We start from the raw sequence: 14535 nt of genomic DNA, 5'->3' as shown, positions 1-14535 counted from the left end.
TGATCATATCTTTCAAATTTCAATCAAGGATTGATTCTCAAATTAGGAATTTTTCCCTTTAACCTACAAAAGTTGCTACCATGAAACGATATCATTGTTGTCAGCATTCATTATTATCAAAGTTTCAAACACAAAAAGGGTCCTTTAATAGCTCTTAGAAAACTTGATCCTTAAAGTGTGGTCAACAAAGAATAATATTTACCATTTTCAAAGACAATTCAATCATTCATTTCTATCCAAAAAAAAAAGCATTCATTAAAAAATAAAAAACGCTTACATGTTCATAACATGCTCAAGAAAGTCGATAGTTCTTAAGAATTGACAATGCCAATTTTACAGACGACTTTAAATTTCATCATTGACCCTCATTCTCATTCTAACTAAACGGCTAATTAACCAACTATCCCAAAGTTGGAGAAAGAAAAAAAGAAGAAAAATCCCTGCTTATCCCCACTTAAGATATGTACATTACAGCAGAATCTAAAATCAATAATAGGTTTTGATAAATTGAATTATAGAGTTCATGCGTTTGCAGATTGTGTTGATAATTTAGGGTGGTTGTGCTCCCCTTCATAGGTAACTATTAGCATTGAAGGCTCTTCCAAGCACCTCTCAACATGCTTCCTAGCAGGGCACCCTCTCATGCTGCTGCACTTATAATACCCCCTGAAATAAACATAAATTACAATCAATTTCCTGTAACATAACAACTTTCATTTCACAGGAAGGAGTTTGTGTTGCACTTTCGAAAAAGTTCACGAGGGTAATCTATGTATTGTGAGTAACCAGATACAAGAATGGTTCAAAAAAGTTGACAGTAAAGAACACCAGGACTATTTCAATTGTGAGTAACCAGATACAAGAATGGTTCAAAAAAGTTGACAGTAAAGAACACCAGGACTATTTGAATCACTCAAGTCTGTAATATTCTGATTTACCTGTCCTGAGTAGTTCTAAGAACAAATTACAAAAGGTAGAGGTAAGCAGGGCCCAATCGAATTGAAGTATAACTAACACTTAATATTCAAAAACACTATAGGCCGGTATGTCACACTAATTGGTACTTAACTAGTAGCATAGAATGCAAATCAAATTTCACAAGAATAATTAAGACTACTTAAAGATTGCAGAAAGTTTCAATATTTGAATCAATCAAATGAATAAAATATTTGAAGAAACCTGGGGTGTGGAGATCCCTTGATGGGCTTCTGCCCGTACTTCCTCCACGAATAATCATCAGGAGGGATATCTGCAAGTTTGTTGCTGATGGCAGGCACCTTGATTGATCTCTTCACTCTATGTTTCCTGTGGAGAATGATGCAAATGGTAATGTCAAAATGAAACTTAAATCTTTGGAGGGACATATTCAAAAATGCTGAATAAGGGAATCTAAACCTCTTCTTTGAGCAATGGCATTTGCCACCGCTTGCCTCGTCGCCTCTAGCAGAACATTTTCTCTTGTGCTGTTGGGAATTCTGATCAGAAGAGCGCGCAGCTCCGATTAGATGGAAGGCGCTTCCTTCCATGTTCGCCACGCTCCCATCTATGCTAAGGGAAGAAATAAAAGACCTAGTAGACGACATTGTTGGTGTGCAGCTAGAGCTATTATCAAAATTCAGATTTATGACACTGTTGTTGTTGCTGCTGCAGTTATTGCTATTGTTAATGTTGTTCCTTCTGTACATAATTTCGGCTTGATGTTTCATTTGTTGCTGCTGCTGCTGATGATGCAGCAGCAATGCCCTTTGTTGTTGCTGCTGCTGCTGAAGAATATGATAGTGTGTTGATGAGAGTTGTTGAGCAAGTTGAAGAGGACTCTTCCCATTCCCATTGCCATTGGAGCTCAATTCCAAGGCCGGTTTCGCAGCCAGGCTTAGCGATTTCCCTACTGTTAAACCCAGTTCCTGAGCTGAATTATCATGAAAATCAGCCTGAGGAAATTTCAAGTACTTAGATTGATGCTTTTTTCTTATGCAAATTGGGCTATCCAAGAGGATGCTTTGAGAAAATGGTACTTGAAGCTTCTTATGCTTCCTAACTCTTGCATGACCCAAACTACTAGTAAGCAAGGAAACAACTTTCTTGAACTTCACCACAGCTTCACCAGTTTCTACCATTAAATTCCTATAATGAACTTGATCCTGAGGCTGAGACAACACTGTTAAAACTCTATGGCAGCTCTCAACAGCAGCTCTGTTAGCTTCTTCAACTTCCTCCATATTTAGCCTCTATCTAAAAGGTGAACAACAACACCAACAGAAGAAGAAGACCTAACCTAACCCCTCAAAGTTCCTCTGAGGGGCAGAAAAACTAAGGCAAGACACAGCAGAATACTAAAACAGCCTCATTTATCTACACACTTGGTCACATGTGGCAGATTAAGATTGAGGTAACTCATTCGAGAAGAGGCTACTCATGATTAAAGTTTCAAAATTTCAGAATCAAAAGGGACCTTGAGTCAGAGTGAGAGCCAATATGGATAAAAGGAAAAAAAGACTTTACTGGGAAGAGAAAATGAGCAGCCCAATTTTCCAGAGACTGAAGAGGAGAAAAAGGGCCACAAAGCACGGACCTTGATGGACTTGGTGCTGTCAAACCCTAGATTCCTCTACCATGAAGTGAAGGGGTTTCTGTTCTGAGATTGAAAGGTGTGAAAGAAAGAAAGGACTTTGGCTCATTTCTGAGAATTCACCGTAAGAGAACAAAGCTTCCAACTTCAAAAACTATTATTAAACTACTTAGCAACAAGGAACATAAAATATTATTTATTATCGAGTTCTAGAAAAAAAAATGTAAAAAAACAGTATTTTGAGAAAGAGGGGAAAGAGGAATTTAAATAAGCAAAGAAAGATAGAAGAGGAGGGGAAGGAGGAGAGGGAGAAGGAGCAGTGCAATGGTTGAGAAATGAAAGTGCAGTCTCTATCACAGATTTCAAGTGTGGGACCCACAGGAAGACCTTTGTTAGCAGTATTCTTTTTTTTTTTTTCTTTTGCTTCTCCCAATTAATTTCAGCTTTAATAATGTTTTTTTCTTTCTTTTTCTTATGAGTCGCCGTTAATACTAGCATGCCAAATAGTATTATTTGGAGCTTCAGTTTTACTCTTGTTCCACTTAGACTAAAGAGTGTCCCCACATGACATCTCAAATCTCAATTTGCTTATAATGCCTTTTTGTTGTTTTTGTAATTATAGTTTTCAGTTTTGGACTTATCTTCTATGCCAACTTGCTCAGTTGCTCCTCACTGCCATTTACCCTCATATTCACTCCTCACTCCAAACCCAAAAATAGTATTAATTATTTAGAATTGTGTAGACTAAGGTTAGATATGTATCTAATTATATAATATTATACTAATAAAAATAAATAATTTTTATATTAATTACGAAAATAATTATTTAAAAAAATAGATATAATTATATAATTAAACTCAGTTATTTAATTATTTAGCTTAGCTAATTATTTAGTCTTGTACAACCCTTTTTTATACAATCATTATACAATGAGTTAATGACCCAAATGTATATCTATTATATAAATAAGATCTCTCAAAACTTTCACTATTGTACAATGATGATATAAAATGTATTATTATTATCATCATCATTGTAATTTTACTAATTAATTTATAAACATGTATTTTTTAAGTTTGGAGAAAAAAATGACATACACATAGACATTTTAATTTCTTTTTTAATAGAGAAGTAAGATACAACTAGAGTAAAAATTGAATATTAAAACAATCTTTTTGCCTCTATTAACTTATAATAAAAGAGAATGGTGTTTGCAAAATCTCAATATCTAAGATTATTATTAAGGTTGGTGATTTAATGGGCTCTTTTTTAAGAGAAAAAAGTTCAAGAGTTAATAATTTTAATTTACATTAGTATTTTCAGTTATTAGTCTAATACTATATTTTTAGTCAATATTTTAAATATTGTAACTTAATTGCAAGTCAAGAGAATAATTGTGTTGATTTTGTAGTATCGCTATTTTTAAAATATCTTATACTAATTCATCATTTTCATATTATGTGAGATATTTTAATTGCATAATTAATTAGGAATAAATATTTTTAGTAGGATTACGGTATAGGCTTAATTCCTGGCTAAGAGGATAAAATACATGTCATTAATATACAATGATCAAGTTAATGAAACTCCCGTCCTTTTATTTTTTTTCTTTAATTTGAGGTTGAAATTCTTATGAGGTTTGAGTCTTAATTTTCTGCATGTACTAGACAGACATTTTATTTTGTCATTGTCATTAATTGTAGTGTATGGGTCACCCTTTTGGTTTGGCTTATTACTTATAATGTCTCGCTAATTGATAGAGTTTGATAGTTGATGATAATTTCCTTACCAAATTAAGTCTCGCACCACTCCTATATATCATTAAGGCTTTTGCTTACTTTCTTGGGAACTAGCTACTTACATTACTCATCATCATACACATGTACTTAGACCTATCATTTTCTTTCTTAAGTAAAACTTTGGACATTATCTTGTGTTTAAGAATAATGGAACAGTCAAATCGCAATTAGAATCCATCTTATTAGTTTCATACCCATTCTCACGAGAAGAATATATACAAGACAAGTAATTTTTCAAAAAAAAAAAAACATTATTCAACCGTACGTTGATGAAGTGAGTCACATAATGTTAATTTCTTTTCCATTATATTAACACCTTTGTTATTAGCAATAATGTATTATGATTATGTAAGTCTATAATATATTAACGGATGCAATTGATGGTATATACAATTAGGTGAATTCTATGGTGTAGAAAGGAAATTGTTTCTACATGTGTAGAATGATAGGTGTCAATGCATTAGTAGTTTATGTTGATGGTTTTTGGATGGGAAAGAATTAATTAGAGTACACAATTATTGATTCATTGGACCCAAAAAAAAAAGAGAGTGTGTGACATTATATCTATGTCATAGAGACAACTTATTAGGTTTTTTTATTTTAATAAATTAAATAAAAATTTTATTTATTAAAATAAATAATTTAAAAAATTATTACCATGTAGACGAGATATATGTATTTATAAATATAAAAATATATTTTATAAAAATAATAAAAATATTAATAATTTAAATTAGACAAAACTTTTAAAAATATAACATTTCAATTAATATGGAAGGTGGACGATCTTAACCATACTACTTCCATTCACCGGCGTTTTTTATTAGAATTTACACTAAATCAATTCAAATATTAACAAGGCGGGATTCGAATCCCCAACACTTGCTTAAACAAACTAGTGAGCTAACCACTAGACAAAGTTTATTAATTAGTTAGTTAAAACCGCCTATTTCTTCTATTATTTTGAAACTGCTCATCTTTTCTATTATTTGAAACTGCTTATCTTTCTTATTATTTGAAATATTCTATTTTTAAGAGTTTGATTTAATTTAAATTATTAATATTTTTTATTATTTTCAAAAATTATATTTTTATATTTACAAATACATATATCTCGTTTACAGTAAGGAGATATATGAAAATTGAAAAAATACACATATCTCGATACGGATAAAATTATCTCGTTTACAGTATAAAAAATATAAGAGATGCTGATGTATTTTCCTAATAATTTTTAAAATTATTTATTTCAGAAAATAAAATATTTATTTAATTTATTAAAATAAAAATTTCCACATATTATTTGATTTATTGTTAATAAATATGTATATCACTAATCAAATTAGAATTAAGTCCATTAGATGAAAAAAATTTTGAAAAAAAAATAATATTTTTTAATATTAACCAAATATTTTTCATAGAATTTAAAAAAGAAAAAGATTTGGAGACTAACTTACTTTCACTCTTAAAATTATTATTATTAAAAACGAAAGAATGTATAATTTAAGTAATAGGTAATTACTATTCATTTACTGTGGTTAACAAATTTAATTTGTTTTTATAATTATATGTCCTAATATATTACTAATTATTTTATATTTTTAATATTTTACATGTTTTAATTTATAAATTGAATTGATAATTTACTATTATTAAAGGTATCCCATTTTTTTAGAAGAAAATATTTAACTTTGAACAAAAGATTAAATTAGAACGATATAAAATGTTTTAGACAAAAATAAAATATTTTAAACATTAAGGATAAAATTAGAATTTAGTTCAAATATTATGGACCAAACAATATTTTTTCAATTGTAAATTGTTATTTATTTTCAAATATTTAATAATAGGGTAAAATATACTTTTGTCCTTAATGTTTTCAATTCATTCAATTACAATTGAAAAAATATTTTACTTTTGTCTAAAATATTTTATATCGTTCTAATTTAGTCTTTTGTTCAAAGTTAAATATTTTCTTCTAAAAAAATGGGATACCTTTAATTATAGTAAATTATCAATTCAATTTATAAATTAAAACATGTAAAATATTAAAAATAAAAAAATAATTAGTAATATATTTAGGACATATAATTATAAAAACAAATTAAATTTGTTAACCACGGTAAATGAATAGTAATTACCTATTACTTAAATTATACATTCTTTCGTTTTTAATAGTAATAATTGTAAGAGTGAAAGTAAGTTAGTTTCCAGATCTTTTTCTTTTTTAAATTCTATAAAAAATATTTTGGTTAATATTAAAAAATATTTTTTTTTCAAAATTTTTTTCATCTAATGGACTTAATTCTAATTTGATTAGTGATACACATATTTATTAACAATAAATCAAATAATATGTGGGAATTTTTTTATTTTAATAAATTAAATAAATGTTTTATTTTTTGAAATAAATAATTTTAAAATTATTAGGAAAATACATCAGCATCTCTTATCTTATTTATACTGTAAACGAGATAATTTTATCCGTATCGAGATATGTATATTTTTAATTTTCATATATCTCTTTATCGTAAATATATCCTTATTGTAAACGAGATATGTATATTTGTAAATATAAAAATATTTTTTGAAAATAATAAAAAATATTAATAATTTAAATTAAATCAAACTCTTAAAAATAGAATATTTCAAATAATAAGAAAGATAAGCAGTTTCAAATAATAGAAAAGATGAGCAGTTTCAAAATAATAGAAGAAATAGGCGGTTTTAACTAACTAATTAATAAACTTTGTCTAGTGGTTAGCTCACTAGTTTGTTTAAGCAAGTGTTGGGGATTCGAATCCCGCCTTGTTAATATTTGAATTGATTTAGTGTAAATTCTAATAAAAAACGCCGGTGAATGGAAGTAGTATGGTTAAGATCGTCCACCTTCCATATTAATTGAAATGTTATATTTTTAAAAGTTTTGTCTAATTTAAATTATTAATATTTTTATTATTTTTATAAAATATATTTTTATATTTATAAATACATATATCTCGTCTACATGGTAATAATTTTTTAAATTATTTATTTTAATAAATAAAATATTTATTTAATTTATTAAAATAAAAAAATCTAATAAATTGTCTCTATGACACATATATAATGTCACACACTCTCTTTTTTTTGTGGGTCCAATGAATCAACAATTGTGTGCTCTAATTAATTCTTTCCCATCCAAGAGCCATCAACATAAACTACTAATGCATTGACACCTATCATTCTACACATGTAGAAACAATTTCCTTTCTACACCATAGAATCCACCATACAATTATGATTATGAAGCATCTTTTAGGGTTGTGAATCGTCCCTGCATGTTCACTCCAATCCAATAGCATAGCTTTGTAGCTGCCATCTATCCTTTCACTCTGCCAACACAAGGGACTACTCTAAAATTTGGTTCATTGGAAATGAAGTTAACGTAATTGACATCGACATTGATGTGAATGTACTATCATTGCGCGCATATACATGGCAATGGCAATGGCAATGGCAAATGTATTATTAGCACTGATATTATATTTATAATTTAGTTAAAATGTAATAATGATAAAGATTTTCAAAAAATTTCATATGTCTAATTTATTAAATGATTTGAGTATATTGCAGTAAATAATAGGTGGATTGGGATGGAAATAGTGCAAGAAGACGTTGGATCCTATATAAGAAGTGGTAGTAAGTAGTGTTGTGTAATAAGTGAGACCAAAAGGTAGCCGTTGAATGAAGGATCATGAAATGCGTTGGCGCCACGTGTAATAACCAAATCTGATGGATGGATGGATCAATTAATGCGCTATCTTGCGCCACAGGGACCACTCGCGGGCCCCACATCGTTGACTTCATTCTGCAATGGAATCCACTCTTCATTAAAAAATCTCCATGTAATTCACAAGTGTCAAGTCTATAAAATTCAGGTAACTAAATGGATCCGATAACTCATCACTTATAACAAGTTTAAATTCTACTTGGATATGAAAAATATTTAAAAACTGTAACAAAGGATTAATCACTATATTGATGACTGAGATACGGAATAGATCCGGTAGTTCATCAAACTCGTAAAATCTCCATGCAATTCTCAAGTGCCAAGTCTTCAAAATTGAAATAACTAAATGGATCTGGTGACTTGTCACTTAAAAGTTTGAATTTTACTTGGATATGAAAAATATTTAAACCAAAGGTTAATTTTTAAGTGAATGATCCGTGACAAAGAAATTAATCACTATATTATTATCACTTTCAAGCCAGGATAATTACACTGGAATAATAGCATAGTCCAAGATTCAATAAGATTGACTTTAGTATAAGGGAAAATTTATTGAAAAATAGTAGTATAATCAAAATTTTATTTAGAGTAAATTACACTTAATTATATTATTTTTATTTTAAATAAATTATTTTTTTATAATTTTATTTTTAAAAATTTTTAGTTATCATTAAATATTTGTAGAATGACTAGTATATAAATTTGTGAAAAAGAAAAATATATATATACAATAAAATATAAATTATACTTTTTGTCTCTAATGTATCAAAATTCTTTAAAATTATAAAAAAATAAATTTATTTAAAATGAAAGTAATGTAATTAAGTATAATTTATTTAAATGTAATTAAAAAATAATTGAATACTATGTACAATAAAAAATTGATATTATTGAAAGATAAACTTAAATTAAAATTTATTTTTATGTATTAATTTTGTCTCCAACGTTTTTGTTCTATTTAAGTTCCTAACGTTTCAAAATCATCTCAATCTTGTCCTGTCGTCAATTCTATTAACGGATCTCTAACGGCAGGACAACATTGAGTCAATTTTGAAACGTTAGGGACAACTTTAAAACTTACCCCAAACGTTGGGAACAAAAATGATACGTTACTCTAAAAATTAATGCAGTAAATGTCCTAGTTAAATTTAAAAATTATTATTATGATAAGAATCATATTATTGAAAAATATTTTTTTATAATTTAATAAAATTATTCTTAATCACAAAATTATTAAAAATAACATTAATAATTCAGATAAAGCGATATATATGATCATTTTTATTGGATAAAAATTAATAGGTTTTATTTATTAAATAAAATATAGAAAATATAATTACTGAACTAACTAATAATAAAAACACTTAATAATTATAATTGTTATGTATTTGTCAAACTAGTTTTTTCACAAGAAATATAATATTAGAATTTCGTACTAATGCTCAATACATGCATTGTTTCTGTTTTGTTGGTCTAGCTAGCACGTAAGTAGAATCCAAATATTATTGATTTATTTCTCAAATTGTAATATATATAGAAAAGTAATATTCTGACTCACAATTCATTTGATGCTTTACTCACTTTCAAGTTTCAAACACTTGTTTGTAACAATAACTAATAAATGGGGTCAAATAATTGCATAAATAAATAAAATAAATTTTAAAATTATCTAATTTATAATATATTTTGATCCTAGTTTTATTCTATATAAATCTAACAAAAATACATAGTTAAAGTCAACTAATTACCTATATGGTTGTTTATAATTTTGTGTATGGTTGTAATAAGAAAGGAGGTTGATTAGGAGGAAGATGGGGTTATTATTAGGATTACTATGTAGTGTTATGGTGTTCGAAATAAGTATGATCTATGTCTCTAGGTTAGTTTCCAACGCTTTATAGAATGAAAATATGAAATAATGAATGTGAATAAATTCATTAAATGTGACACCTTTCAACGTTTTTTGTTTTTGTTTTCTTTTTTTCATGTAAATCTTTTCAGCTTTTATTGGTTTATTCACAATTCAATTTAAGTATAAATCGCGATATTCTGTAACCATTTATGTATAAAGTTTAAAATCTCTACATCCTATTTAATTTTATAACAGTTTATATAGATTACGTTCAGTACTAAAATGTAACTATTATCTAAATGTTGTAATTGGATCATTTTAAACTTTATTTATTTGTATAATTTGCCCTAATAAATAACAAGTTCCTTAGTCACGTGTAAGTGGATGAGACTGTTGGTTAAAAAATTTAGATATAATAGTGATATGAATAATATACTTTAATATAATAATTTTTAGATAACACTCACATGTATAAAGATGTTTAAAACATTTTTTTTAAAGACATTTTTTTAATAATTAAAATTTAACCTATATAATCAATCAAACTGTGTTATTTTTGTCAAAATTAGACCAAACAAACTGATTTGACCGAAAAATTGATAAATCAAATCTTAAATCGATTTATTTTAATTTTTTTTATAGAAAATGACTATAATATCCCTATTATGAAAAATGACTTAAAATATTTCTATTATATATTTTTAAAACTCTAAATCCTAATCTTTTTCTTCTCTCTATGCCATTATTGAATTAGAATTTAAGATTTTTAAAATTAATATATATAATAAAAATATTTTAGTCATTTTTTTATAATAAGAGTATTATAGTCATTTTCTATAAAAAAGAATATTAATTTAGATCGATTCAAGATTTGATTTATCGATTTTTTAGTCAAATCAGTTTATTTAGTCTAATTTTGACAAAAATAACACAGTTTGATCGATTATATAGGTTAAATTTTAATTATTGAAAAACGTCTTTAAAAAAGACGTTTTAAGCACTCCTATAATTTTTAGTATTTTTTAAAATTGTGAGAGATATACAAATCAAAGGATTTCTACTTTTTTAATTAAATTATTTACATTTGAAAATAATATTTCAAACAGCCTAAAAAATAGTACTCATATTCCAATATCAAAAACAAAAAAGTAGAAATTGTTTACTCAGAGTGAAATTCAGTTAAAAAAACAAATCAAACCCTTTGGAATTAGAAAGAAGCAAAATAGTACAGCCTAGTGTTCGTTGGAGAAGAGTCAGATACAAACAAACCAAATTAGATTAAAGCCAAACAACACAGTGCACATTGTCATGCACGACCACATTACCAGCTAAAAAGAACATTGTGGGAGAGGGGAAAAGGGTGCAACACAAGTTCACAAATCACAAATTTTTTTGTTCATGTTAATGCCACATGCCACGTGGATGGATAGCGCCTTTTAACTTTTGAAATGGGCCAATCAACAAGACAAAAGTAAATAGGTAGGTCACCTCTCACCTGGGGATTATTAAACTTTTTTAAAATTAAAAAATATATAAAAATATAATTACTTTTAAATCAAAATAATAAAATTTATATGGAGTTAATTTTAATATACTTTCAATCTAAAACGTTTTTATACGTGTATCTAATTATGTAATATTATATTAACAAAAATAATTATTTTTAATATTAATCAATATCTTATTTTTATTTTATTTTATCAATTTCCTTATTTTAGATGTTTTTTATATATAAAATAATGTCATCATTAAATATTGAAATTGTGGCTAAAAAATTTTGATATGGTAGTAAAATGGGTGTTATACTTTAACATGGTGATTTTTTGTGTTTTTCAAAACTATGAGAGTACACAAATCGAACCCACCGATTTGTGTTGAAAAAATTTTAAAAAATTGGAGTACACAAATCGGACCCACCAATTTGTGTACTCCAAATTTTTTTAATTTTTTCAACACAAATCGGACGACCCGAGTACAGAAATCGGACGGTCCGATTTCTGTACCTCTTAAAAATCGGACGATCTGATTTGTACTCCGTACATTAAATTATCCCACATTTTAGAAAAATACCACATTAGATTACATTTTAGAAAAACACCATTGTTAATCCAATATTAAAAATAAAAAAATGTGAAATTGTAGCAACAGATATAAATATTTGTAATGTTCTAACTGTTCCGGCGACCGTGGACTAATCCCATGAGTTCAGTTACATGGGATGGTCCCTCTTTCTCTGATTCGCGCCCTTCTGAAGAGTTTACCTTCGGGTTTTTTACTCCGGAGGTACCTTCCCTGTGTTGATTATCAATTTCCTGGTGGAGGGTGAAGTCTGCATCGTTATTGCCTGTGTCCAGATTCTCTTGCTCAGAATCTGTCTCCACATGACCTTCTTCGTGGGATCTGTCCGCCATCAGTGGTTGATCTCTCGGGTCCCCAGCAATGGCGCCAATGTTACGATGGGTAACCGGAGATTGATGGGCTGGATGGAGTTGGTTGGCCCAAATGTGTGAAGGAGGAGGATTCCGAATGGATCTGCAACTCGGGAGGCTCCGTCCGACTTGTTTGTGCGAGGAGATGGGGGTGGTACCTGCAAAGACACTCCGATGCCTAAGTTAGCAAGAGTGTGAGCAGGTCTAGAGAGTATTGGACTTAGAGATACCTGAGGGGTGTCAGTGTATTTATAGTGGTGAACCAATAACCACCGTTGGAGTAGTGCCATATTTTTAGGGTGTTAACCGTCCCATTATCTTAGGGAGGTTAAGATATGGCTCGTGGAAGTGGTTAGAGAGATTCTAGGGGCAGTTACTCATTTGAATGAGTGTTTATCCGCCAGCTAATCTCGTGCCCGACTTCTTTAGAACAGGTCATGGTGAGTATCGACTTCATAGGATGAAGATTGGTACTGGTGAGGCCCAACCCTTTGGATTAGGTCTTTTGCTTGATCCTGGGCCTTCATTATTGGGCCAGGGTATGAACAGTGCCCCTACTCGAGCCTAATTTTTTCAAAATTTGGGTTCGAGTATTCTGCTCGGGGTCGTAGCCGACTTGTTGGAGAACCGATGTGATTTTCTAAAACCGACGTGACTTTCCGTGTCCTTTTGGTTCTGACAGTTACGTCTAATCAAGCGTCGTGTCCGTTAGTGATGTGCGTAGGTCTTGGTAACGGTGCATTCTCATTAATGACTGCCCCGCTTTTACCCTTATGTCCCTTAGCATGTTTATAAATACTTTCCCTCTCTTTCATTTTTTCGTTTCTGCAATTTTTCAAATTTCTTCTTTCTTCGTTCGTGCTGCGTTCTTGTGTTTGGAGACTTCTGCTTCTTCCAACCTTCACTCTTGGATAAAGGTTAGCTTTTCTTCTTTCGTGACATGCTTTGTGTTTGCATGCTTTTATTTTGTAGGTAGATAGGTTGGTTTGTAGATTTTGGCTCCGTATCTCCTCCCTTTAGAGACCGTGTTTTTGATTTTCCTTTTCTTTTTCTTTTGTAGGTTTTTGTCACCCTTTATAAGAAAAAGAAATGGTTTCCGTAGATGTTCTTTCTCAATGGGTTGATGTCACGGTCCTAGGGGAGGAACCCTTGGTCGATGCTGAGTTTATTACCCATCTTCGTACTCACTACAGGATTTGTACTTCTGAGGAGGACGAGCCAAAGTATGAGTTGGTAGTCCCGGGTCCAGAAGACCGGGTTTGTTTTGGGAGGGCCAATGAGGCGGGCCCTCATTTTTTCTTTATGTATGAATGTATGATCACCCGTTTGGGTGTTTTTCTTCCATTTTCGAATTTTGAGATGTCTGTTTTGCACCACTGTCGAGTTGCCCCTACCCAACTTCACCCCAATTTTTGGGGTTTTCTGAAAATTTACCAATTTATTAGTCACGCTTTGGACTTTCCGACCTCTTTGAGGATTTTCTTCTATCTTTTCCACAGGACTAAGCCCTTTAGTGGGCTAAATAACAAGCAGCAATGGGTGTCTTTCCGGGCCATACAAGGTCGGAGAATTTTCACCCTTTTTGACGAATCCTTCCACGACTTCAAAAATTATTTTTTCAAAGTGCAAGCTGTAGAAGGTCACCACCCCTTTTTCTTGGATGAGAATTCTTCCCCTCGCTTTCCCCTTTATTGGTTGGAGGCCTCCCCCTGTGAGAAGTACGGTCTGGACGACCTGGATGAGGTGGAGGCGGCCATTGTGGGGTTTTTCCGAGAAGTGTGGGGGAGGGCCCCATACTTGGATACTAGGAAATTCCTCCAGGGATCGCCGACCTTTGTTCGGTCGCAACTAGGTAGTTTTTATATATGTATATACATTTCTTATTTTCAACTTGTATCTGCCGACTTGAGGTTTGCCGACTTGTAATTTTTGCTAATTGTTTCTTTTGCAGATATGGCAAGGAAGAATGCTCAAGAATCTTACCAGAGAGTTCAGGAGGCTAAAGCAAAGTCCCGGGCCAGGGCTGGTGGCACCAGGGCAATCATCTCTCCTCCTCCTCCTCCTCCTCCTCCTCCTCAGAAAGTGGGGACTCCCTCTCAGCCCATTGTGATTT

The 14535-nt window shown here is 30.1% G+C and overlaps 1 protein-coding gene across 1 annotated transcript; it reads right to left on the bottom strand.

Moving 5' to 3' along the window:
• Positions 1 to 251: 251 nt before the first annotated feature.
• On the bottom strand, positions 252 to 2851 carry LOC130936865 (probable WRKY transcription factor 21). Its single transcript, XM_057867036.1, has 3 exons — positions 1396 to 2851; positions 1180 to 1305; positions 252 to 666 (listed from the first exon to the last, which is right to left on the bottom strand). Exons 1-3 carry the CDS (start codon positions 2217 to 2219, stop codon positions 522 to 524), a joined length of 1095 nt encoding a protein of 364 aa, XP_057723019.1. The 5' UTR covers positions 2220 to 2851; the 3' UTR covers positions 252 to 521.
• Positions 2852 to 14535: the final 11684 nt, after the last annotated feature.

This window comes from Arachis stenosperma, chromosome 6 (assembly GCF_014773155.1).
Source record: "Arachis stenosperma cultivar V10309 chromosome 6, arast.V10309.gnm1.PFL2, whole genome shotgun sequence".
Lineage (NCBI taxonomy): Eukaryota > Viridiplantae > Streptophyta > Magnoliopsida > Fabales > Fabaceae > Arachis > Arachis stenosperma.
This window is presented reverse-complemented; position numbering and strand designations above follow the sequence as displayed.